Here is a 26,760-nt window from a genome sequence, read left to right on the forward strand (position 1 = left end):
CATTGTAAAATAAAAAGAAACCCCCATTAATCGAGTGTTCAACTCATATTGTTAAAAATTATATTGTGTGAATAGATATTATAAAAGAAAAATAAACTCAACCAATCGAGTGTGCCCTTTATATTATAAAACCGAAATATACAAGTTTTATTTTCAAACACCTAAAGCGCACAAGTGGTAAGTAAAGCGGGCAGTGAATCCAACATTGGTCCTTCGAGCCGCAAAGAACGGCACTATTGAAAAAAAAAAAAAAAAAAAAACAAAGAAAATCAACTTCTGTGACATAAAACGTATTAAAAACTTGCAAATTTTGTGCACAAGTGAAAGGCGACATATACATACACATATATAAATATACAAAAATTAAGTGTAATATACATATGTATATACAAAGTGGCCGGGACATGTTTACGGCCGTGTACATAAACCATCCTAAATTATCTCAAGCGCAAAAATTGTATCACCTCCGATACAAAACAAAAGGCCAAGCAGGAGCAATAGTAAAACAGTTCGCTCTTAATGACGAAAATTTCAATTTAGCTTGGGAAGCGTTAAGACAAAGATACGAAAATGAAAGAATATTAGTTGACAAGCAAGTGACGATACTTATGAACTTGCCTAAAATTCAAAGAGAAACCAGTGAAGAGTTCATGAAACTAGAATCCACTGTTTCAAATTGTTTATCGGTGCTATCGACACAAAATATTCCCACACACAATTGGGATCCTATTCTGGTAAACATATGTACCGCCGCATTACCAGAAAAATCTTTGCTTCTGTGGGAGCAATCGCTCTCATCACGAAGAAAATGCCCAACGTGGCAACAAATGAAAGATTTCTTAACTACCCAATATGAAATTGCGGAAAGGGTAGATAAAAAAACGGTCAGAACTAAAAACGTTCAACACGACCTAAATCGAAGTTTCGTTAAACCCCAAGCTAGTAACCACCACAATTTAAACAGAAGCTTCTTTAAAAATCAATCGTTCACATCCGAACAATATAAACAAACGTCATGCGAACTGTGTAAAGGAGGGCACAAGCTGAAAGCTTGCGAAAAGTTTAAAAAACTTAATATCAATGAAAGGAACAACTTTGTCAGAGCAAAAAGACTCTGTACAAACTGCTTGTCCCACTCACATAATCTCAATAATTGCGAAAGCAAATTCAATTGCGTATATTGCCACAAGAGGCATCATTCAATGTTGCATTTCAATAACTTTCCTAGCACACCCCAAAGTAGCGCTATCTCCAAAAGAGCCACGGGTTTAGTTGCAACCGCAACTCCCGAAACACAAAATCCCGAAATTTGCCAAGAGACACCATGCTGCTCAAAGGCTTTAAAAACACAAACGCTTCACAGCGAGAATCAAAGTAGGGTACTACTACCCACTGCAGTTATCTCCATCGAACACCGAGGAGAACTTTTCAAATTGAGAGCCCTAATAGACCAAGGATCACAACGATCATTCATAGCGTCTAGGGCACAAAATAGGCTAAAACTACCAACAAAACAAGCCAATTATGAAATTACGGGAATGGGCGGAAGAGTAGTACAAAACTCAAATAAAATCTGCCCCATTACCCTGATTTCCCCCAAGCGGATAAGCGCATTCAAGCAGAAGCTATAGTCTTACCGCAACTTACGAACATGCTTCCAAGCTATCACATAAATAGCAAGCATTGGCAAAAGGTTACACACCTAAAGCTAGCAGATCCTAACTGCAACACCCCCGCTCAAATAGATCTTCTATTAGGCAGCGACCTTATACCTCAAATTATTCTAGAAGGGGTTGAAAAAATTTCAAACACCCTTCTAGCTCAAAATACTATATTCGGTTGGATACTAAGTGGACTAGTGACAGAATCAGTTACCACCATGACAACTCAAGTGGAAGAAATATCCAATGAATTTCTTAATTCACAATTAAGGAAATTTTGGGAGTTAGAAGAACTCCCCCCCATTTCAATTACAACGCCAGAAGATCAGTATTGTGAAGACTTTTACAAAGCCACAACTACTAGATCAGGAAATGGTCGGTATGTCGTACGACTACCATTTAAACAACAATTTCCAGATACACTCGCCATAGGTCACTCTCGCACCTCTGCAATACAGCAGTTTCTAAGTATGGAAAAAAACCTGCTTAGAAAAGATGAACTCAAACAACATTATGATGGTGTCTTAGAAGAATACCTCCATTTAGATCACATGGAGGAAGTAAGCCCATGCGAAAAAATCATAAAAGGCAAATATCACTCATTCTACTTGCCACATCATGCAGTAGTAAAGCCTGACAAAAAAACCACAAAGGTTAGAGTTGTCTTTAATGCCTCGAGATCCACTAGCTCGGGGAATTCCCTAAATGATATTCTATTTACGGGACCCACACTCCAACCAGACTTGATGCTCCTCATATTAAATTGGCGTATATACAAATACGTTTTCAATGGGGATGTCGAAATAAAATGTATCGACAAATAATGGTACATAAGGATGATCAAGATTTTCAACGAATTATTTTTCGAAAATCTCCCAATAGTCCAATAAGCGACTTTAAATTAAAAACAGTTACCTTTGGCGTAAACTGTGCCCCATACCTCGCCATTCGTACACTCCACGAACTGGCAGAAGACACAAAGTCAGAGTTTCCTCTGGCAACACAAGTCTTAAAAACACATACGTATGTAGACGACATCCTGTCTGGGAGCCACAGCCTCTCACAAGCATACGAGTCCTTATCACAAGTGATAAAGGCCCTCAACACCGCAGGGTTTCCTCTAAAAAAGATCACAGCTAATCACCCAAGTATCTTAAAAAATATACCAAACGATAACAAATTGGATACTAATTTCCTTATCTTTGAAAAGGAAAGTATAACAAAAACACTGGGCATCCAATGGAATGCGATATCGGACCAGTTCTCATACACGACAGAGTCCATACCCTCATAACAAAGAGGCAAATTTTATCCTCAATGGCAAAACTTTTTGACCCCGCAGGATGGCTTGCGCCAATTATGATACAAGCGAAAATCCTGATTCAAGAATTATGGCTAGACGGAACCGACTGGGACGAACAAGTGAAACCTCTTCGCTTAGAAAAGTGGTCCCAGTTTGCTAATAACCTAAAAGACATTTCAAAGATACAAATTCCACGGTGGGTAAACTATTCCCCCGAATACAAAGTGGAACTACACGGCTTCTGCGACGCCTCTGAAAAGGCATATTGTGCCACGATCTATGTGCGCGCACAAAGCGATACCGCAACCACAAGCCACCTACTAGTGGCAAAAGCAAAAGTTGCGCCTCTAAAAACGATAAGTCTACCACGACTTGAACTCTGTGGCGCTCTGCTACTAGCCAAGCTGGTTTCCATAGTGCAGACCCACATGAACATGACCAAATGCAAATTATATCTATGGTCCGATTCCGAAATCGTTCTAGCCTGGTTAGAAAAGCCACCACACTCGTGGAAAACATATATTTCTAATCGAACGTCTCAAATTCTTGACCTAGTAGGAGCAGCCACATGGCGACACGTAGCCAGTGCCGACAATCCTGCTGATCTAGGTACAAGAGGGTGCAAACCCCTGGATCTTGCCACCAACACGCTCTGGTGGAATGGCCCCCGATGGTTAACTGAATCCACAGATTCTTGGCCACAATCGACAATGCGCAACATAATCGCTCCAGAAAGTCGAAAAATCGACACCTATCATACAGTAGTGGATGATAATGAAATCCTTGAACGATTTTCATCGTTCCCCCGAGCCCTCAGAGTTGTCGCATATATGCTCAAATTCATAGAGCAACTTAAACTTAAAGTTAAAGGAGTAACTTACACCCATTGCGATACATTGACGCACCAGGACTTACAAAAAGCAAAGGTCGCGCTTATCGCCTCAACGCAAACGCGCTACTTCAGTCGCGACATATCGTTACTAAGAGAATCGAAGCCAATTGACAAAAAGAGCTCACTCTTAGTACTAAACCCATTTCTTGACACGAAAGGTCTGCTTCGTGCCAATGGTCGGCTCGCTAATTCAAGCCTGACTTACAACGAACGCCACCCCATCATAATACCTGAAAAGTCTCCTTTTGCCACATTACTCCTGAATTACATCCATATATTAATGTTGCACGCAGAGCAGCGCCTCATGCAACATATGGTACGCCAAGAGTATTATATTCCCCGTCTTAAGCCCCAGATCAAGAAATGCATTTTCATGTGCAAGATCTGCACTATGCATAAGCAAAAAATGCGAACTCAGATTATGGCAGCACTTCCACCTGAACGCTGCAATTTCGCTCCGCCTTTCACGACTACCGGTGTCGATTTTGCTGGGCCTTTTCAAATAAAGGCGTCCATGCTAAGATCTCCCACTCTCATGAAAGGCTATGTGGCTGTCTTTGTATGTTTCACGACAAAGGCAGTACACCTTGAGCTATGATTACCAATCTGACGTCGGAGGCTTTTCTCGCGGCATTTGCTCGCTTCGTCGCTCGACGTGGCTTCCCCTCCAAAATCATGAGCGATAATGGCAAAACATTCATAGGAGCCCAACGAGCCACAGAAAAACAGTTTGTGGATTTCTTAAAACAAGTGTCCCCTGATATCGTACAAAAGTACGCCCCTCAAGGTATCAATTGGCAATTTATACCTCCAAGCGCTCCTCATATGGGTGGTTTATGGGAATCAGCTGTAAAGAGCTTCAAATCTCATTTCAAGAAGCTAGCCGGCAGCTATAAATTTAATTATGAAGAATTCACGACATTATTAGCTAAAATTGAAGCCGTTCTCAACTCACGGCCGCTCACAGCACTATCACAAGATCCCTCCGAATTCACAGCCCTAACTCCAGGGCATTTTCTAAAAGGAGCACCCATTCTGGCCACACCTGAGCCAGGCGTGGAGTCGCTATCCTTATTAAATAGATGGGAAAGAATTAAAATTCTCCATCATAATTTCAGTAGCCGATGGAAAGAAGACTATATAAAGGACCTCCACAAGAGGTATCGTTGGAAAAATACAGAAAATGCGCCAAAAGTTGGAGATTGTGTCCTGATTCACGACGATTGCCTGCCACCTACCGAATGGCGGCTAGGCCGCATAGAGAAGCTTTATCCAGGCTCCGACGGTCATATTCGCGTAGTCGATCTCCGTACGCAATCCGGAAAGTTAACAAGACCGCTCGTCAAGCTATGCTTCTTACCGATCGCCGATAACCGCGAACCGCAAACCGACAAACCGCTAAAATGAACCGAAGATAAAAACAAAATAAAATAAAAATTTATATAAATACATATATACATATATATTTAAAATCAATAACAAATGTAGTCGATTAATCTAACGACCCACTCATGCCGCATAACGTGGCAGCCATGCTCATATGTCTTATATGCAACCAAATCCTAATTGAAATTACACTCTTTCAAACAGGTCAATATGGATGCAGACATGCCAGCAGCCCCGACACCAATCACTCGTTCGGCTGCCAATGTGCCACGCCAAGTGGCTGCCCCAGTTGCGGCTGCCCCAGTTGCAGCGCCCCGAACAACCACCCCAACGGCGCCTCGGAATGGAAGGGTAGCATTGCCGTCAACACCCGCGCTGGTCGCCGACCCACAACGCCGTAGATGTCCCCTATGTCGTCGACCCCACCGGCTGCCACAATGCGTCATTTTTAAGGGATTGCCACCTCAACAACGCCAGTTGGTCGTGCAGGCGCACGGCCATTGTCTGAACTGCCTGACTCCTGTCCACCAAACGCATGAGTGTACTTCGGGCAATCTGTGCCAAATTTGTATGCGGCCGCATCACACCATGTTGCACCGACTCACTCGGAATGACACCCGTCAACAACCTTCCGGCCGCAACCGCGGCGCAATACGACGACCTCCAGTACGCCGGGATGCGCGGCCCCGTCGAACAAGTGGGCCATCATCATCCCATGCCCGACGGCCACACAATGGGGCATCAACACGACGCCAGCAACCACGCCCGCGTTCACGCCGCGCCTCAGGCCTTAGCAGCGTCGTAGCCACACTCCAGCAGCTTCAAAGCATTCTAGGCTGAAATATTCGCCTAGGGGGGCCGGGATGGCTAAATGAGCCTTAGTCGCCTGCCCCACACCACACTTACACCCATCACTAACACGCACACTCACCACACTCACCTCGACACCACCACACTCCACATCAACACCACCCACACGCCAGAACCCAGGATCCACACACTCCAACTCACACCACACTACTCAATCATTTTTATATGCTAAAAACATCTTTAAATATTGTAAGAATTTTATTTAAAAAACTTTAACTTGTAAACAAAGAAAAATTGCAATGAGGACATTGCATTATTTTAAGATGGGAGGAGTGACATATCCTAATGTTTCATTGGAGACTTTTGCCAGCAAAAGCATCGAATGCAACATTGCCAACATGCTTCAATTCAGCATTTTCGCCATTGAAAGCGGTCCCGCACATTAAGCGGCACCATTTGTAAAATCGCGTTTGTCACGTCACACTCTCATTTCATCATCCGACTCGAGAAGTCATAATTGTTGGTCTTCACTCAAAGTATTGTTTAATGTAATTTAAAGCTATTCTAATAAAACCTATTTTTGTTAATAAAAAATATTACTTACATATGTGTATAAAACAAATAGTTTTAACCTTTATACTTATCTACATTTATAGGCAACGGCAATAATGAATGGCGAAAAAGAAAGGCAGAAGGAAAAGGGAAAGGTATTGTAATTTTAATTTTAAAAATTAAACCATTTACTTATTTATGCAATTAGACAATGTGATTAATTTGACAAAGCCTGAGTTTTTCTAATTAGTTCCTTATTTTTGAATAAATACTATTTATTTTTTATATAGTTTATAAGTTATGATGAATTATGAATTAAAATCAATAAAATGTGATATGAATTAAACTAGAACAATGTTTTTATTCATCAAAAAATGTTGGGCATTTATATTTATAATATAAAAATTAGTTGCATGAATTACATTAAATGGCGGTTTTCTCTGTTTCCGTACAATATTTTTTACAGGAAATTGCAGAATTTTCCTCTTGGTGCAACGGCACAGCAACAAACACACGCAGAAAATTATTTGCAATGGCTATAAATATGTCAGACCAAAACCACGTCATATATCACTAGATTCCGCAATGGGTGCTCTCTTGGCCTTGCATATTTTGGTATAGGATTTTTGCATTTTGTGTCATTGCGCAATCTTGCAAGAGCAAGAGAACGCCGCTATTGATAGTTGTCAGTGAAAACTCATCGAAAACACACATTGTCGGTCCGAGCGACTTAGATTCCACAACATCCAAATGTGTTTTCATAATGTTTTCAATGTCGGTCCGAACATAGTATTAGACAGCTGATAGTGAAATTTGTTTATTTATTAAAAAAAAACAGTGAAATAAAAATGAATAAGATAAATTATTAATAGAAATTTTGGTATTTTTGGAAAATCAATATAAATTTTACGTAAAAATTCGCTTATTATTAACTACGTTAAAAGATAATAGAAAAGCAATATAAAACTGCTTACCTCTGATGCTGCAAACGCAAAGGAGGCGGCAGACTTCAAGCGACATCTGTCAAAAAATAGCAAAAATCGGCCATTTTTGAGCAGTGTTGCCTACTCAAATTTGGTAAATTCAGCTAAATGCAGTGATGATGAAAATAGTGTAAACATTCGTAGTGAGCGCTGAAATTTGAGGAATATTTCAAAAGACGTGTTGGAAATGGATGACCTTAAGTGAGTTGAACTATTTAGGCTGAAAAAAAAACATTTTATTTGTACGTACATATGCAGTTTCATCAAAAATTTTCGGATCAACAAAAGGGCATTTATTTACATTTTGGGGGAATGCGAAAATTAATTTGGAAATGACAAAAGACAAGGTTATCAACATTGTATTGGAAAGGTCTTCAATATAAATATGGCCCAATCGACGTTTTGTGTTGTATTAGATGAAGTACTCAACATTCTTGAGTACAGGCTATGTTCAAGATGGATTTCCATTGATTTGATCGCCAGCGAGGAAGAAAACAACATATTTTTTTGGAAAATCAAAAATTTCTGGTGTGGAAATGGCAGTTTATGGAACTCACGTAAAGATAATGGCACCGTCAAGAGATAAACATCTGTATTTTAACCGCAAAGGTTTCTCAAATCTGAATGTTATGGTGGTTAGGCTTTTTCAAAATTAACTTTTCACTCAGTATTCTATATATACATATATGTTTTTCGTATGTAGGTGTGCGACCACAAGATGCAAATACGATACGTTTGTGCTAAGTATTCCGGCAGTAGTCATGATTCTCACATATGGGATATGAGTGATTTGAATTTGTTGGTTGATTTTCGTTGGTGTATTTTTGTTTCTTCTCTCTAAATTACACATTTAAAACATAATTTAATGCGTTCTCAAGTATTTTTTTTACATAAATATGCAATACAAATGCTCCATTTTTGCCAATTTACGCAGTTCACTGATAAACGAATGGATTTCGACAAATATTTTCGATTTTGCGGTTTCAATTATTTCAAAATTAGCGCCATCTGTTAGCCACGGAATGTATTTTATCAAGTTGACAATTAAGTTCAACTGCATCGAAAACTTAATTTTCGATACGGTAATAATTTTCGATCGAATTGTCAAGTATATCGATCGAAACGGATTCAATAATTAGACCCAATAAATACAAAAAAAGTAACATATACAACAAAAAGACAAAACACAAAAAAGTGCTTTGGAGCAAAACAAAAAAATGGGGGTGTTTGGGCAAAAATATGGGCATATATGCAATAACCAAAACTGCAGTGACAAAACAAAAACTTACAAAAAACACAATATACAAATTTTACGAACGCAAAAAACATAAAACGGGCGCGAAAAGTAAAAACACCTAAACAATAAAACAAACACCAATCGAAACAAACGGCCGCGATCACTAAGTCTGTTATTATACGCGTCAACTCTTGTTGCTAATTCTCGGGCGATTTTCTTTTGCTGTCGCCCATTACGTTCACAGTTCACGAGTTTTTTTCTCATTCTCTTTCATATCATTTTCTCAAATTTTTGTGCTGTACGGCTGCGCTACACTTAATGCCTGTTGCGTTGTTATTTGAATATTGAAGCGTGAGGATGTTAATTTACAGTGTTTATGAAATTTTTAAAAGTGGTGAGAATAAATTAATTTTTAAATTTTCTGTTAATTAATATTCGATTATTTTAAATAAATATGGCGGAAAAAGTAAAGTGGACAAAAGCGCTAATTGAAAAATTAATATATTTGGTAGAAGCACAGGAGTAATTATAGCATAAAGTCACCGTTATATTTGGACCGGAATGTAAAAGCTGAAGCTTTTAACAAAATCTGTGAGGAGCTAAACGTGCCAAACATAAACGTGTGTGAAATAAAAAAAATGGAAAAATATAAGAACACAATATTTACGAGAAATTCGTGAAGTGCGCAATTCACGAAAAAGCGGAGCTGGTATACACGATTTGTATTCTCTAAAGTTCTGGTGCTTCTCGCTGCTGCAATTTTTGGAGCAGCATACCCAAATTAGGAGGGGGGAATCTAACTACGAGGAAATACTTTTTTTTATTTTATTAAATTTTATTACATCAATTCAAACAAATATTATACGGGAGTCGGGAGTGAGAAAATAATATATCTCCAACAACAACCCAACCAATTGTGGCTGAAGAGACTGTTAATATAGTAAATCATTCATATATATGTATGTGTATAGAACAAATAGTTTTAACCTTTATACTTATCTCCATTTATAGGCAACTGAAATAATGAATGGCGAAACAGAAAGGCAGAAGGAAAAGGGAAAGGTATTGTAATTTTAATTTTAAAAATTAAACAATTTTCTTATTTATTTTCTAACATTTATTTTTTAAAGCACTGCATTGACTAAAGTGAGGCAGGATTTGGCGGCTGTGAGAGAACAAATCGCTGAAAGATGCAATAGACCGTATAGTTGGTTGGGCAATTTGGTCTCTGCGAAAATGTAGAAGATAGTTCCTCACATGCGAGAACACGCTTAATGGGAGGTCCAATGCCTTATGCGCCGTTTAGTACAAAAATCAAAGAGATATGGTGATTCGCAGTTACAATCCCCTCAAAACGACTTACTTCAGAATGCAATGAATGGGATTTTTGAAGATGAAGATTTTGATTTTTGTAAGTAATGCACATTTATATAATTTATCAAATAACATAAGTAAATAATAATAATAAATTTTTTCAGGGTCGATTAATATATATAATGGAAAAGTTTGAATGAAATGTGACTGAAATAAAATTTTAAGGCTGGCTTTTTTAAAGTACGAATAATGTAGATATTTATATATTGTTCTAAGAAATGTTTTTAATTTAAATCTAAAATGTAATACATTTAAAGACTGATTTTTGAAGTACAAATAATGAAAATATTTTTATATACATATTTCTAAGAAATATTTTTAATTTATATCCGAAATGTGATTAATTTGACAAAGCCTAAGTTTTTCTAATTAGTGCCTTATATTAGAATAAATACTATTTATTTTTTATATAGTTTATAAGTTATGATAAATTATGAATTTAAATCAATGAATAAAATGTGATATGAATTAAACTAGAACAATGTTTTTATTCATCAAAAAATGTGGGGCATTTATATTTATAATAGGTATAAAAATTAGTTGCATGAATTACATTAAATGGCGGTTTTCTCTGTTTCCGTACAATATTTTTTACAGGAAATTGCAGAATTTTCCTCTTGGTGCAACGGCACAGCAACAAACACACGCAGAAAATTATTTGCAATGGCTATAAATATGTCAGACCAAAACCCACGTTTATTTTCGTGCCATCATATATCACTAGATTCTGCAATGGGTGCTCTCTTGGCCTTGCATACTTCGGTATATGAAGGATTTTTTGCATTTTGTGCCATCGTGCAATCTTGCAAGAGCAAGAGAATGCCGCTATTGATAGTTGTCAGTGAAAACTCATCGAAAATACACATTGTCGGTCCGAACGACTTAGATTCCACAACATACAAATGTGTTTTCAATATTTTTTCAATGTCGGTCCGAACATAGTATTAGACAGCTGATAGTGAAATTTGTTTATTTATTAAAAAAAAAGTGAAATAAAAATGAATAAGATAAATTATTTATAGAAATTTTGGTATTTTTGGAAAATCAATATAAATTTTACGAAAAAATTCGCTTATTATTAACTACGTTAAAATATAATAGAGAGGCAATATAAAACTGCTTTCCTCTGATGCTGCAAACGCAAAGGAGGCGGCAGACTTCAAGCGACATCTGTCAAAAAATAGCAAAAATCGACCATTTTTGAGCAGTGTTGCCTACTCAAATTTGGTAAATTCAGCTAAATGCAGTGATGATGAAAATAGTGTAAACATTCGTAGTGAGCGCTGAAATTTGAGGAATATTTCAAAAGACGTGTTGGAAATGGATGACCTTAAGTGAGTTGATCTATTTAGGCTAAAAAAAACAACATTTTATTTGTACGTACATATGCAGTTTCATCAAAAATTTTCGGATCAACAAAAGGGCATTTATTTACATTTTGAAGAATGCGAAAATTAATTTGGAAATGACAAAAGACAAGGTTATCAACATTGTATTGGAAAGGTCTTCAATATAAATATGGCCCAATCGACGTTTTGTGTTGTATTAGATGAAGTACTCAACATTCTTGAGTACAGGCTATGTTCAAGATGGATTTCCATTGATTTGATCGCCAGCGAGGAAGAAAAAAACATATTTTTTTGGAAAATCAAAAATTCCTGGTGTGGAAATGGCAGTTTATGGAACTCACGTAAAGATAATGGCACCGTCAAGAGATAAACATCTGTATTTTAACCGCAAAGGATTCTCAAGTCTGAATGTTATGGTGGTTAGGCTTTTTCAAAATTAACTTTTCACTCAGTATTCTATATATACATATCTGTTTTTCGTATGTAGGTGTGCGACCACAAGATGCAAATACGATACGTTTGCGCTAAGTATTCCGGCAGTAGTCATGATTCCCACATATGGGATATGAGTGATTTGAATTTGTTGGTTGATTTTCGTTGGTGTATTTTTGTTTCTTCTCTCTAAATTACACATTTAAAACATAATTTAATGCGTTCTCAAGTATTTTTTTACATGAATACTTACAAATGCTCCATTTTTGCCAATTTACGCAGTTCACTGATCAACGGATAGATTTCGACAAATATTTTCGATTTTGCGGTTTCAATTATTTCGAAATTAGCGCCATCTGTTAGCCACGGAATGTATTTTATCAAGTTGACAATTAAGTTCAACTGCATCGGAAACTTAATTTTCGATACGGTAATAATTTTCGATCGAATTGTCAAGTATATCGATCGAAACGGATTCAATAATTAGACCCAATTAATACAAAAAAAGTAATATATACAACAAAAAGACAAAACACAAAAAAGTGCTTTGGAGCAAAACAAAAAAATGGGGGTGTTTGGGCAAAAATATATGATTATACATATATAATAACCAAAACTGCAGTGACAAAACAAAATATACAAATTTTACGAACACAAAAAACATAAATCGGTCGCGAAAAGTAAAAACACCTAAACAATAAAACAAACACCAATCGAAACAAACGGCCGCGATCACTAAGTCTGTTATTACACGCGTCAACTCTTGTTGCTAATTCTCGGGCGATTCTCTTTTGCTGTTGCCCACTACGTTCACTCGAGCAATTTGTGTTGCGCAACTCTGTTCGAGTTTTTTTCTCATTCTCTTTCATATCATTTTCTCAAATTTTTGTGCTGTACGGCTACGCTACACTTAATGCCTGTTGCGTTGTTATTTGGATATTGAAGCGTGAGGATGTTAATTTACAGTGTTTACGAAATTTTAAAAAGTGGTGAGTTGAATAAATTAATTTTTAAATTTTCTGTTTATTAATATTCGATTATTTTAAATAAATATGGCGAAAAAAGTAAAGTGGACAAAAGCACTAATTGAAAAATTAATATATTTGGTAGAAGCACAGGAGTAATTATAGCATAAAGTCACCGTTATATTTGGACCGGAATGTAAAAGCTGAAGCTTTTAACAAAATCTGTGAAGAGCTAAACGTGCCAAACATAAACGTGTGTGAAATAAAAAAAAAGGAAAACATAAGAACATAATATTTACGAGAAATTCGTGAAGTGCGCAATTCACGAAAAAGCGGAGCTGGTATAAACGATTTGTATTCTCTAAAGTTCTGGTGCTTCTCGCTGCTGCAATTTTTGGAGCAGCATACCCAAATTAGGAGTGGGGAATCTAACTACGAGGAAATACTTTATTTTATCTTATTAAATTTTATTACATCAATTCAAACAAATATTATACTATAGGATCCAAACGGGTCAGGAAGTCGGGAGTGTGAAAATAATATATCTCCAACAACAACCCAACCAATTGTGGCTGAAGAGACTGTTAATATAGTAAATCATTCATATACATATATGTACATATGTCACTATTCTAATGTTTCATTGGAGACTTTTGCCAGCAAAAGCATCGAATGCAACATTGCCAACATGCTTCAATTCAGCATTTTCGCCATTGAAAGCGGTCCCGCACATTAAGCGGCACCATTTGTAAAATCGCGTTTGTCACGTCACACTCTCATTTCATCATCCGACTCGAGAAGTCATAATTGTTGGTCTTCACTCAAAGTATTGTTTAATTTAATTTAAAGCTATTCTAATAAAACCTATTTTTGTTAATAAAAAATATTACTGGCGCAGTCGGTAGGATCTGCGCAAAAGATCCTAAATAAAAGAACCTATTCGTCTAAAATACCTTTTTTTTTGTTTTTAAAATACACACAACCGTGTAATAAAAAATAATCTAAAATAAAAAAAAATAAATAAATAACTAATTTTGATATATTTTAAATAAAATAGCTTTTGAAGCTAGTAAAAAACACAATATATGTAGTGAAAAAAAAAAAATTAAAAAAAAAAAAAAACTCGTGAAGGAAAAGTTTACATGCTATGGAACAGGAAGATCGGATTTAATGAAAAAAACAGTTTTTGGTTCATCGTACAAGGCAAAAAGATTAAAACCTTAACATCGTGCATTCGGTGACTCGGAACAACGTGTTAGTGAAAGCACGTGGAAGTGGAAAAGTGAATGATATCGTTTAACATCGTGGAAAAGAATTTATATCGTACAAAAAAAAAAACAAAAAAAACAATTTCATTAAAACTTAAACATCGTAAAATTAACATTTGATAATCCTAAACATCGTGGGAGTGGAAAAGTGAAAGAGAACGTTTAAATCGTGAGAAAAATTTTTTATCGCATAAAATAAAAAGATCAAAACTTTAACATCGTAAATTAAACATTCGGTAACTCTAAAACAGCGTGCAGTTAAGGAACGTCGAAGCGAAGAAAAAGAAAAAATATCGTAAAGAACAAATTATCGTAACAAATAAAACTAAATTGTTTAACATAGAGAGTGTATAGCTAACGTAAAAGAAAGACGTGAAAAGTGAAGGAAAAATATCGTAAAGAACACATTATCGTAACAAATAGAACTAAATTGTTTAACATAGAGAGTGTATAGCCAACGTAAAAGAAAAACGTGAAAGGTGAAGAAAAAATATCGTAAAGAACAAATGATTGTAACAAATAAAACTAAATTGTTTAACATAGAGAGTGTATAGCCAACGTAAAAGAAAGACGTGAAACGTGAAGGAAAAATATCGTAAAGAACAAATTATCGTAACAAATAAAACTAAATTGTTTAACATAGAGAGTGTATAGCCAACGTAAAAGAAAGACGTGAAAAGTGAAGAAAAAATATCGGAAAGAACAAAACGAATTGTTTAACAACGAGAACGTAAAAGTGTAACGTCGAAGCGAAGAAAACGAAAAAATCATCGTAACAAACAAAACGAACTAAGTTACGATCGAACAGTGGAACAAAAATATCACAATACGTTAAAAATAAAAATAAAATAGAACACATAAAAAAAAAGAATAAAACAAAAAACGGAATAAAATAAAATCAAAATAATTAATATACGATAAATAATTCAACAAAAACTCTATTCCACAACCGAATGGGGAATGTCGTAAGTGCGACTACCTACTTGGTGAAACAAAATCAAAAGTCCAAAGGCAACATTACGAACGAAGGCAAACAACAAAATGGAGCGCGAAACCAGAGAAATGGCGATTCAAAACATCAAACTCATTCAACCATTTGATGGTGATCGAAACTACTTAGCACTCTTTATTCAAGGGGTCGACGCGATCATGCCACAGTCTCCTGTTATATCGGAAGAGACGAAAGTATTCTATCTACACTGTGTCATAAAAATACTCAGAGGCGCTGCATTGGACTCGGTTAGGCGAGAGCAACCACCAGATTGGATGATGCTGAGGCAGTTACTTATAGATGAATTCGGAGAACACACGGCAGTTTCAACACTAATTTTAGAAATAAGCAATATTAAATTTAAAAACAATGTTAAGCTACTATGCGAAGAGATTAATTTAGAAGTTTGTAAAGTAAAGGATGTTATCAAACTAAAAAATGAAATTTGTTCAACTAAAATATTTTTGTATAATGAATTAGATAAGATAAGTTTGAAAACATTAAAAAGAGAATTGCCAAACTATTTAACTGCGTTAATAAACGCAAATCTTGCAACCGACCTTAAGTCGGCAATCAAAATATTAAAAGAAAACGATGTTTATGAAAATAATAAACAATTCTCTAAACAGAAAACAATTCAAAGAACTAACGCAAATTCGAAACAACCTAATTATATGAATAACAATATTAATAGTAATATAGAATATTTTGCAACCAATACGAATCAATTTCCAGTTCGTTCCAATTACAACACTTTTTCAAAAAATTACCCATTGTCCAATCAAAATAATTATTATAAAAATAAACCATTTTTCAATGAACATAGCAATCAACAATATACTTTACAGAATAATCATTTCTCACAAGTTAGGCATACACCTTTCAATTCTGCAAACATTTATACTAATAGAAACTTAAATAATTTAAAACAAGATAAAATTCATGGGTCAAACCAATCTCGATTAAGACGCTTTGGCTATCCTGAACCAATGGAACAAGATGAGGTAAATTTTCGCTTAACAGCCTCGGAAGGCCCCCCACAATTGAATTGAAATTTAATAAAAAATATTATAAATTTTTAGTCGACACAGGTTCATCAGTTAGTTTAATAAAGCCTGGAATATCCAACGAAAAGATTATTTATGTTCAGCCAATAACATTAACAACAGCAATAGGAAAAATTTGTCTAAATGAAACCCAAGAATTGTTTAGCGATGAACATATGAAAAAACTGAAATTTTTCGTTTATAATTTTTCGAATAACTACGACGGTTTACTTGGTTATAATATACTTAAGCTACTTAAAGCTAAAATCGATCTGGAAAAAAATACGATACATATGAATGGTGTTCGGTATAACTTTTTCAAGAATAAATCAAATTCTGTAAAATTTGATAATTGCCTACAAGAATTAAATATGAACGAAAATCATAACACTAAAGATAGTAAACTTAGACTTGAACATTTAAATTCAGAAGAGTTAAATAAATTAAAAGAACTCTTAAATAAATTTTAAAATATATTTTATAAAGAAGGGGACAAACTCACCTTTACTCATAAAATAAAACATAGAATTTAAACGGTTCATGAAGATCCAATATATGTAAAGTCGTATAGATATCCTGAAATTCATAAATCAGAAGTAAACAAACAAATAAAAGAAATGCTCGAAAATCAAATCATTTCTCATAGTAATTCCCCATATTCAGCACCAATCTGGGTGGTACCAAAGAAGTCAGATGCTTCAGGTAAAAAGAAGTGGAGGATTGTTATCGATTTTCGTAAGCTCAATAGTATTACTATCGATGATAGGTATCCCATCCCAAACATGGATGAAATTCTCGAAAAACTAGGTAGGTGTATGTATTTTTCAACAATAGACTTAGCGCAAGGCTTCCATCAAATAGAAATGGATCCGGCAGATAGGAAAAAACAGCTTTCTCTACTCAGAGCGGACATTTTGAATTTTTAAGAATGCCATTTGGGCTTAAAAATGCTCCAGCCACCTTCCAGAGACTGATGAATACGGTTTTAGATGGTTTAATAGGGAAAGATTGTATGGTTTACTTAAACGACATTGTAGTATTCAGTACGTCATTACAGGAACACATAGAATCTCTAGACAGAGTTTTTTGTAAATTAAACGAAGCAAATCTGAAAATTCAGATGGATAAAAACGAGTTTTTCAAAAGAGAAACCGAATTTCATGATCATATCATAACGCCAGAAGGTATTAAGCCTAACCCTAATAAAATTAAAGCAATTTTAAATTATCCCGTTCTTAAAACGGAAAAAGAAATAAAACAATTTCTTGGTTTGCCGGGATTTTATCGTAAATTTATTCAAAACTTTTCTGAAATAACTAAACCTTTGACTAACTGTCTTAAAAAAGACAATAAAATAAATAGCTCAGATGAGAAATTCGTGGAAGCTATAAACACTATAAAAATCTTAATTACTAATGATCCAATTCTGGCATATCCAAATTATGAGAAAATATTTACATTGACGACTGATGCGTCAAATGTGGCATTAGGGGCAGTGTTAAGTCAACAGGGACATCCAATTTGTTTTGCTAGTCGCACACTCAATGAACACGAGCTGCACTACTCAACTACTGAGAAAGAACTTTTAGCCATGGTTTGGGCTACTAAATATTTTAGACCATATTTATACGGCAGGAAATTTATAATAAATAGTGATCATAGACCATTGCAATGGCTCCACAACTTAAGGGAACCAAACTCCAAGTTACAAAGATGGAAGATTCGGCTTAATGAGTATGACTTTGACGTAAAATGCATATCAGGTAAAGAAAATCGTGTAGCAGACGCTCTTTCTCGTATTAAAATTACGGAATGTTTTTTAAATGAAGAATCTGAATCTAACGTAGACACTGTTCATTCTGCCGATGAAGATTCCGAAAGTTTTATTAAGATAACAGAGCGACCATTAAATGTATTCAAAAATCAAATTAAATTAATAAGAGATGGTAAAAACTCAACCACAATAACGAACGTTTTTTTTAATAACCTAATTGTAATTACATACAAAGAATTAACTACAGATTATATTAAAGATATAATTAAAACCCATTTATTAAAAAATAATACAACAATTTTTTACCCAATGATACTGATTTTATACAATTTCAAAACGTTTATAAGACACTAATAACATCAAGTCGCAACAAGATTTATCGGTGTACAAAAGAATTAGAAAACATTACAGATTTTGCAAATTTTAAAAGTAAAGTACTTGAAATCCATTTAAGTGGACTTCATCAAGGTATAGAGAAGGTTGCAAAATGTTTTAAATTACAGTATTATTACCCCAATTATCTTAACGAAATCACCAAAATAATAAACGAATGTGAAGTGTATCATATTTGTAACAAAATGCCGTTCAAAATTACACCGCCAATTTACAAAATAAGAGAAAAATATGTTATAGATTTTTGGAAATGGAATAATGAATATTATTTAACATGTATCGATTTATACTCTAAGTTTGCTATGATAGAAAAAGTTAAAGCATTGAACTGGCTGGAATCCAAAAAAGCATTGCTAAAAATTTTTAATTGTATGGGTCCTCCAAAAACTTTAAAAATCGACCAAGACCAAGGTTTAAATAATATAAACATTAAACAATGGTGTAATTCATTAAATATAAAAGTAGAAGTAACAACCGGTAAAACTGGTATAGGTGACATTGAAAGACTACATAAAACTTTGAATGAAAAACTTAGAATAATCAACACTTCAGGTGATGAAGAGCTAAAATATTTAGAAATTGAACAAACACTTTTCACTTATAACCATATAATTGTTCACTCTACTACCAATGAAGTTCCATATACAATCTTTTTTAATAAAGAGTCACCAAAACAAGATCCTCAAATTATTAAAGAAAAAAGAATAAATAATGTAAATAAAAACCGTCAAGAAAAAGACACTGACACAAACTTTGTTAACGCAGAAGTTTCGAGGAAGAGATTAGATAAACTTAGTAATCCTTACAAAAAAGTTAGTCTTATTAAAACTGAAGAAGATGGCGAACATCATATTGTAAAGTTTAAAAGTCAAAATGTAAGAAAATATAAAAACCAATTTAAAAGAAAAAATAAAACTAACTAAAACTAAATCTAAGAATTGAAAATTATATCTTATCAATCTTATCATTCCTTTTTACTTATTCATTATTACTTAATCATTTTTATATGCTAAAAACATCTTTAAATATTGTAAGAATTTTATTTAAAAAACTTTAACTTGTAAACAAAGAAAAATTGCAATGAGGACATTGCATTATTTTAAGATGGGAGGAGTGACATATCCTAATGTTTCATTGGAGACTTTTGCCAGCAAAAGCATCGAATGCAACATTGCCAACATGCTTCAATTCAGCATTTTCGCCATTGAAAGCGGTCCCGCACATTAAGCGGCACCATTTGTAAAATCGCGTTTGTCACGTCACACTCTCATTTCATCATCCGACTCGAGAAGTCATAATTGTTGGTCTTCACTCAAAGTATTGTTTAATGTAATTTAAAGCTATTCTAATAAAACCTATTTTTGTTAATAAAAAATATTACTTACATATGTGTATAAAACAAATAGTTTTAACCTTTATACTTATCTACATTTATAGGCAACGGCAATAATGAATGGCGAAAAAGAAAGGCAGAAGGAAAAGGGAAAGGTATTGTAATTTTAATTTTAAAAATTAAACCATTTACTTATTTATGCAATTAGACAATGTGATTAATTTGACAAAGCCTGAGTTTTTCTAATTAGTTCCTTATTTTTGAATAAATACTATTTATTTTTTATATAGTTTATAAGTTATGATGAATTATGAATTAAAATCAATAAAATGTGATATGAATTAAACTAGAACAATGTTTTTATTCATCAAAAAATGTTGGGCATTTATATTTATAATATAAAAATTAGTTGCATGAATTACATTAAATGGCGGTTTTCTCTGTTTCCGTACAATATTTTTTACAGGAAATTGCAGAATTTTCCTCTTGGTGCAACGGCACAGCAACAAACACACGCAGAAAATTATTTGCAATGGCTATAAATATGTCAGACCAAAACCACGTCATATATCACTAGATTCTGCAATGGGTGCTCTCTTGGCCTTGCATATTTTGGTATAGGATTTTTGCATTTTGTGTCATTGCGCAATCTTGCAAGAGCAAGAGAATGCCGCTATTGATAGTTGTCAATGAAAACTCATCGAAAACACACATTGTCGATCCGAGCGACTTAGATTCCACAACATCCAAATGTGTTTTCATAATGTTTTCAATGTCGGTCCGAACATAGTATTAGACAGCTGATAGTGAAATTTGTTTATTTATTAAAAAAAAACAGTGAAATAAAAATGAATAAGATAAATTATTAATAGAAATTTTGGTATTTTTGGAAAATCAATATAAATTTTACGTAAAAATTCGCTTATTATTAACTACGTTAAAAGATAATAGAAAAGCAATATAAAACTGCTTACCTCTGATGCTGCAAACGCAAAGGAGGCGGCAGACTTCAAGCGACATCTGTCAAAAAATAGCAAAAATCGGCCATTTTTGAGCAGTGTTGCCTACTCAAATTTGGTAAATTCAGCTAAATGCAGTGATGATGAAAATAGTGTAAACATTCGTAGTGAGCGCTGAAATTTGAGGAATATTTCAAAAGACGTGTTGGAAATGGATGACCTTAAGTGAGTTGAACTATTTAGGCTGAAAAAAAAAGACACATTTTATTTGTACGTACATATGCAGTTTCATCAAAAATTTTCGGATCAACAAAAGGGCATTTATTTACATTTTGGGGGAATGCGAAAATTAATTTGGAAATGACAAAAGACAAGGTTATCAACATTGTATTGGAAAGGTCTTCAATATAAATATGGCCCAATCGACGTTTTGTGTTGTATTAGATGAAGTACTCAACATTCTTGAGTACAGGCTATGTTCAAGATGGATTTCCATTGATTTGATCGCCAGCGAGGAAGAAAACAACATATTTTTTTGGAAAATCAAAAATTTCTGGTGTGGAAATGGCAGTTTATGGAACTCACGTAAAGATAATGGCACCGTCAAGAGATAAACATCTGTATTTTAACCGCAAAGGTTTCTCAAATCTGAATGTTATGGTGGTTAGGCTTTTTCAAAATTAACTTTTCACTCAGTATTCTATATATACATATCTGTTTTTCGTATGTAGGTGTGCGACCACAAGATGCAAATACGATACGTTTGTGCTAAGTATTCCGGCAGTAGTCATGATTCTCACATATGGGATATGAGTGATTTGAATTTGTTGGTTGATTTTCGTTGGTGTATTTTTGTTTCTTCTCTCTAAATTACACATTTAAAACATAATTTAATGCGTTCTCAAGTATTTTTTTACATAAATATGCAATACAAATGCTCCATTTTTGCCAATTTACGCAGTTCACTGATAAACGAATGGATTTCGACAAATATTTTCGATTTTGCGGTTTCAATTATTTCAAAATTAGCGCCATCTGTTAGCCACGGAATGTATTTTATCAAGTAGTAAGTTCAACTGCATCGAAAACTTAATTTTCGATACGGTAATAATTTTCGATCGAATTGTCAAGTATATCGATCGAAACGGATTCAATAATTAGACCCAATAAATACAAAAAAAGTAACATATACAACAAAAAGACAAAACACAAAAAAGTGCATTGGAGCAAAAAAAAAAAATGGGGGTGTTTAGGCAAAAATATATGCAATAACCAAAACTGCAGTGACAAAACAAAAACTTACAAAAAACAAAATATACAAATTTTACGAACGCAAAAACATAAATCGGGCGCGAAAAGTAAAAACACCTAAACAATAAAACAAACACCAATCGAAACAAACGGCCGCGATCACTAAGTCTGTTATTACACGCGTCAACTCTTGTTGCTAATTCTCGGGCGATTCTCTTTTGCTGTCGCCCATTACGTTCACACGAACAATTTGTGTTGCGCAACTCCGTTCGAGTTTTTTTCTCATTCTCTTTCATATCATTTTCTCAAATTTTTGTGCTGTACGGCTACGCTACACTTAATGCCTGTTGCGTTGTTATTTGGATATTGAAGCGTGAGGATGTTAATTTACAGTGTTTATGAAATTTTTAAAAGTGGTGAGAATAAATTAATTTTTAAATTTTCTGTTTATTAATATTCGATTATTTTAAATAAATATGGCGAAAAAAGTAAAGTGGACAAAAGCACTAATTGAAAAATTAATATATTTGGTAGAAGCACAGGAGTAATTATAGCATAAAGTCACCGTTATATTTGGACCGGAATGTAAAAGCTGAAGCTTTTAACAAAATCTGTGAGGAGCTAAACGTGCCAAACATAAACGTGTGTGAAATAAAAAAAATGGAAAAATATAAGAACACAATATTTACGAGAAATTCGTGAAGTGCGCAATTCACGAAAAAGCGGAGCTGGTATAAACGATTTGTATTCTCTAAAGTTCTGGTGCTTCTCGCTGCTGCAATTTTTGGAGCAGCATACCCAAATTAGGAGGGGGAATCTAACTACGAGGAAATACTTTATTTTATTTTATTAAATTTTATTACATCAATTCAAACAAATATTATACTATAGGATCCAAACGGGTCAGGAAGTCGGGAGTGTGAAAATAATATATCTCCAACAACAACCCAACCAATTGACTGTTAATATAGCATATGTGTATAAAACAAATAGTTTTAAGACATTTATGAAATAATGAATATAGTAATTTTAATTTTAAAAATTAAACAATTTTCTTATTTATCATTTATTTTAAGTAAATAATAATAATAAATTTTTTCAGGATCGATTAATATACATATATAATGGAAAAGTTTGAATGAAATGTGACTGAAATAAAATTTTAAGGCTGGCTTTTTTAAAATACAAATAATGTAGATATTTTTATATAGTTCTAAGAAATATTTTTTAATTTAAATCTGAAATGTGATACATTTAAAGACTGATTTATGAAGTCCAAATAATGTAGATATTTTTATATATGGACATTAGGGTGCACCTTAGCTATACGGGAGAAAAAAAAATATAGCGTACAGGGCATTACACCCCCCCAAAAGTTGCATTAGAGTATAATATTATGTTCTGCAAAAAATCTTGGCGATTGGATAATGGGAAGACGTGCCGCAACGAGGGTAAATTGACCATGTTTTACAAATTTTGAATAACTACGGTCACTTTACCCTCGTTGTGGCACGTCTTCCCATTATCCAATCGCCAAAATTGGTCTACTATAGGTAGTAATAGATGTCTCCCATATCTATTACTACCTATAGTAGAGTTTGATGGTAATCCTCTCTCTTCTCGTAGTACCAAAGCGAGTTCACTTTGGAGGAACACTCCTGCATCATTACATCGACCGTTACACCCAAAATCCACGTAAATGAATTTGCAGTTTGCATCAACCAAGGCCAACAAAACTATGTATACTATTTGTGCCTTTATAGTTTTGGTAAAATGCACCATCTTTTCGCGATGGCCTAAAGGTTATGTGTTAACCATCCAACGCGCCCAGGCAATTTGGAAATTGCCATTGTATTGCAAATTCATTTGCAATTGATACCAACTCTGCCTTATTGCTTGGAAACTAAAATTATGAAATTATGTAATTATTTATTATAAGAAAATAAATTATTTATATCTTCAAATATAACGCCTTCTGTCTTTTGTAAATAGCGTCACAAACTTTGGGAATAATTCTACTAATTGCTGGCTGCGAAATTTTTGACCCAAAATTTAAGCTTTGAAATTTTTTTTAGAATTTTTAAATTTTTAGTTTAGAATGCGAAAAAGTTTAATTTTAAACCTACCCGTTGCGAGAAAACGAGGGTCAGTGACAGCTTTTCCGTTGCAGAAATTGCAGCTCGCATCACAGTATCTTGCTTCATTATGTCGTCTTGTATTGCAGATAATATAAAATTATACTGCGTCTCTGACATTCTTAGACAATTTTTGTGCCCATTTACATTAATATGCAGTAGTTCCTTCATTAAAAATGAATGTGAACCTGACCTGTTTGCGCCTTGGTTGTTCTCCATACTTTAACCCATTGTCGTTTCTTTTTCCTTATATGTATTTGGGCCACTCTATCACATATATTAATCAGTTCTGTCAATTAAGAAATACATTTTATTTATAAGTCAAAATTAAAACAAAGATTGTATAACAGACCTTCACATATATCACCCTTTTCATTATCTTCTGAATCAATTTGTATGGCTTCCTACATACATTTCACATTTTCTTTCGCATACTCCATTTTCTAAAATATTTATATTATATTATGTATATTTGTATACATATTTGCGAATTACTTATCAAAAGATGAAATTAAACTTTTTAAATATATTCAAAATATTAATTTCAAAAAAATATACGCAAATGCAACTATGTACTACGAAAGAAAGAACACGAATTGTTACGAATAAGAACACAAAGAGTGTTGCTGAACACTGGAAACTCGGCGCGGTTCTCCTCTCCTCGTCGCCCCCTCGCCTATAAACCAAGAATTGCCGCAACAAGAGTTAACGCGTGTAATAACACACTAAAAGAAATATACAAGCACGACACACAAGAGCGCTCGATCGGTATGTGTGCGCTGTGTGCGCATGCGGTTTACTCGTGTATGGGCTTGTGCGCGTACCGATTCATGTGCGCGAAAATGTTCGATTTTTTACGATCGGCGAGCGCGTTTTTTTTTTTTATTTTGGAGGGGGAATCTTCGGCAGACACCGTCATTTCTCCGGACGGTATGCACGATTCGTATTGGCCGCTGAAGCGGAGACCAATACGTCTACGTACTAAACCCTTAACTCCATCGTCTTTGCTTGTTTATTTGCCCCACGGAACCGCCGTTAAGCATTACATCGTGAGGCCAAGCTTAGCATTCGGCTCTTCATTCATCCTTCTGATTTCTCTCCGTTGCCACTCTTTCCTTCTTAACTCTTTCAGAGCTATAGCACACCACTTTCTCACACTATTCCACACTTCTTTCGATTCAGTCATGCATCGCACGATGTTATCCGGTGTCACTCTTTCCGTTATCAGTTTCTGTAGATCAGCTCTCTCCTTCTCATACCGTTGGCAGAAAAAGATGTGCAGCGCGTTTTCTCCGCTGCTGTCGCAGAAGGAACAATTCGTCCCGTCGTCATGTCCATACTTATGAAGATACTCCCTAAAACACCCGTGCCCCGTCAGAAACTGCGTCAGGTAGAAATCTGTTTCTCCATGTTTCCTCTCTATCCATGCTTGCACACTTCTAATTAGTCTGTGGGTCCATCTTCCCGTCGTAGCTGCATCCCATCGTTTCTGCCACTCATCGAGGCTTGTTTGCTTCTCATCCTTCCGTTCTTCAGCCGTTAGTCGCCTGCCCAGACTTGTAGACCTGTCATATACGCTTTTGAGTTCCGTAGCCATTATATCTGGTGGCATGATGCCTGCTAAGATCCCAGCCGCTTCGTGGGATACCGTACGAAATGCACATGTGACTTTAATGGCACCGAGCTGCATTGCACAATTCGCTTTCCTAGCATACGTCTTTTGCTGTAGCGCTGGTAACCATATCGGCGCTGCGTACATCATAATTGATTGGCTCACCTTGGCCAGTAGCATACGCCTATTTTGGCTTGGTCCACCGATGTTGGCCATTATTCTTGCAAGGGCGGCCGTTGCACGTGCTGCTTTTTCACATTCCTTTTCAATGTGCTCCTTGTAGCTGAGTCTATTGTCTATCAGTACTCCTAAATACTTCAGCGACTTCTGTGTCACGATGGTATGACCGTCGATATTTAGTTTGATGTCGTCGGGTTTTTTCCTACTTGTGATCAGCACAGCTTGTTTTTTGTCCAGCGAGTTGGAGGCTTGTTGCCGTGAGCCAGTCTTTGATTGCCGTCGCTGCATGATTGCAGAGGTTTTCGAGTTGGCCAAGTTCTTTTGCCGTTGCGATTATGGCAATATCATCCGCGTACCTGATGATCTGCACCTGCTTCGGGAGTGGGAGACGCAGTACCCCGTCATACAACACATTCCACAACAATGGGCCAAGCACCGAGCCTTGCGGAACTCCGCCCGTTACCTCATACTTTTTTTGTCCGTCATCCGTATCATACAGTAACAGCTGGTCAGACAGGTAGCTGGATATGATCTTAACTAAGTAAGCTGGGGTTTCTTTACGTTCTAGTGCACTTATAATATGGGGCCAATATGCCGAGTTGAACACGTTTTTAACGTCAAACGTGACTACTGCGCAGTATTCTTTTGTACCATACAGCCATCTGGTACCCTCTATTGCCTTGTTAGCTATGCCGGTAAGCTTCTTGATCGCATCGGACAGACCTTTCTTATCTTCTTTTTCTAAATGCAGCTCTAATCGTGCACAGATTATCCGCTCTAGTATCTTGCCAATCGTATCCAACATACAGAGTGGTCGGTATGAATTGGGTTCTCCGGCTGGTTTATTTGGTTTCTGCAACAAGACCAGTCTCTG

At 35.1% G+C, this 26,760-nt stretch overlaps 2 protein-coding genes and 1 long non-coding RNA gene across 3 annotated transcripts in view; 1 reads left to right on the forward strand and 2 right to left on the reverse strand.

Annotated features, from left to right (window-relative positions):
* Positions 1 to 6,945: 6,945 nt before the first annotated feature.
* LOC126764539 (uncharacterized) lies at positions 6,946 to 9,834 on the reverse strand. Its single transcript, XR_007668056.1, has 4 exons — positions 8,493 to 9,834; positions 7,889 to 8,424; positions 7,579 to 7,807; positions 6,946 to 7,404 (listed from the first exon to the last, which is right to left on the reverse strand). It is a non-coding gene; the product is annotated as an uncharacterized LOC126764539 (long non-coding RNA).
* Positions 9,835 to 11,203: 1,369 nt separating this feature from the next.
* LOC126764536 (uncharacterized) overlaps positions 11,204 to 26,760 on the reverse strand; it is a 50,518-nt gene continuing 34,961 nt past the window's right edge. Inside the window, exon 3 of the mRNA XM_050482219.1 lies at positions 11,204 to 11,481. Within this exon, the coding sequence (XP_050338176.1) occupies positions 11,413 to 11,481 (69 nt within the window). The 3' untranslated portion in view covers positions 11,204 to 11,412. The remainder of the gene's footprint in view (positions 11,482 to 26,760) is intronic.
* On the forward strand, positions 13,981 to 16,337 carry LOC126764535 (probable serine/threonine-protein kinase DDB_G0283337). The gene has a single exon (XM_050482216.1). The coding sequence runs from the start codon at positions 15,254 to 15,256 to the stop codon at positions 16,253 to 16,255; it is 1,002 nt and encodes a 333-aa protein (XP_050338173.1). The 5' UTR covers positions 13,981 to 15,253; the 3' UTR covers positions 16,256 to 16,337.

The sequence above is a fragment of the Bactrocera neohumeralis genome, unplaced genomic scaffold, assembly GCF_024586455.1.
Source record: "Bactrocera neohumeralis isolate Rockhampton unplaced genomic scaffold, APGP_CSIRO_Bneo_wtdbg2-racon-allhic-juicebox.fasta_v2 cluster09, whole genome shotgun sequence".
Classification (NCBI taxonomy): Eukaryota; Metazoa; Arthropoda; class Insecta; order Diptera; family Tephritidae; genus Bactrocera; species Bactrocera neohumeralis.

Bases quoted from the DNA above. Each gene is read 5' to 3' on its own strand.
- LOC126764535 (XM_050482216.1), top strand. From the start codon at position 15,254: ATGGAGCGCGAAACCAGAGAAATGGCGATTCAAAACATCAAACTCATT.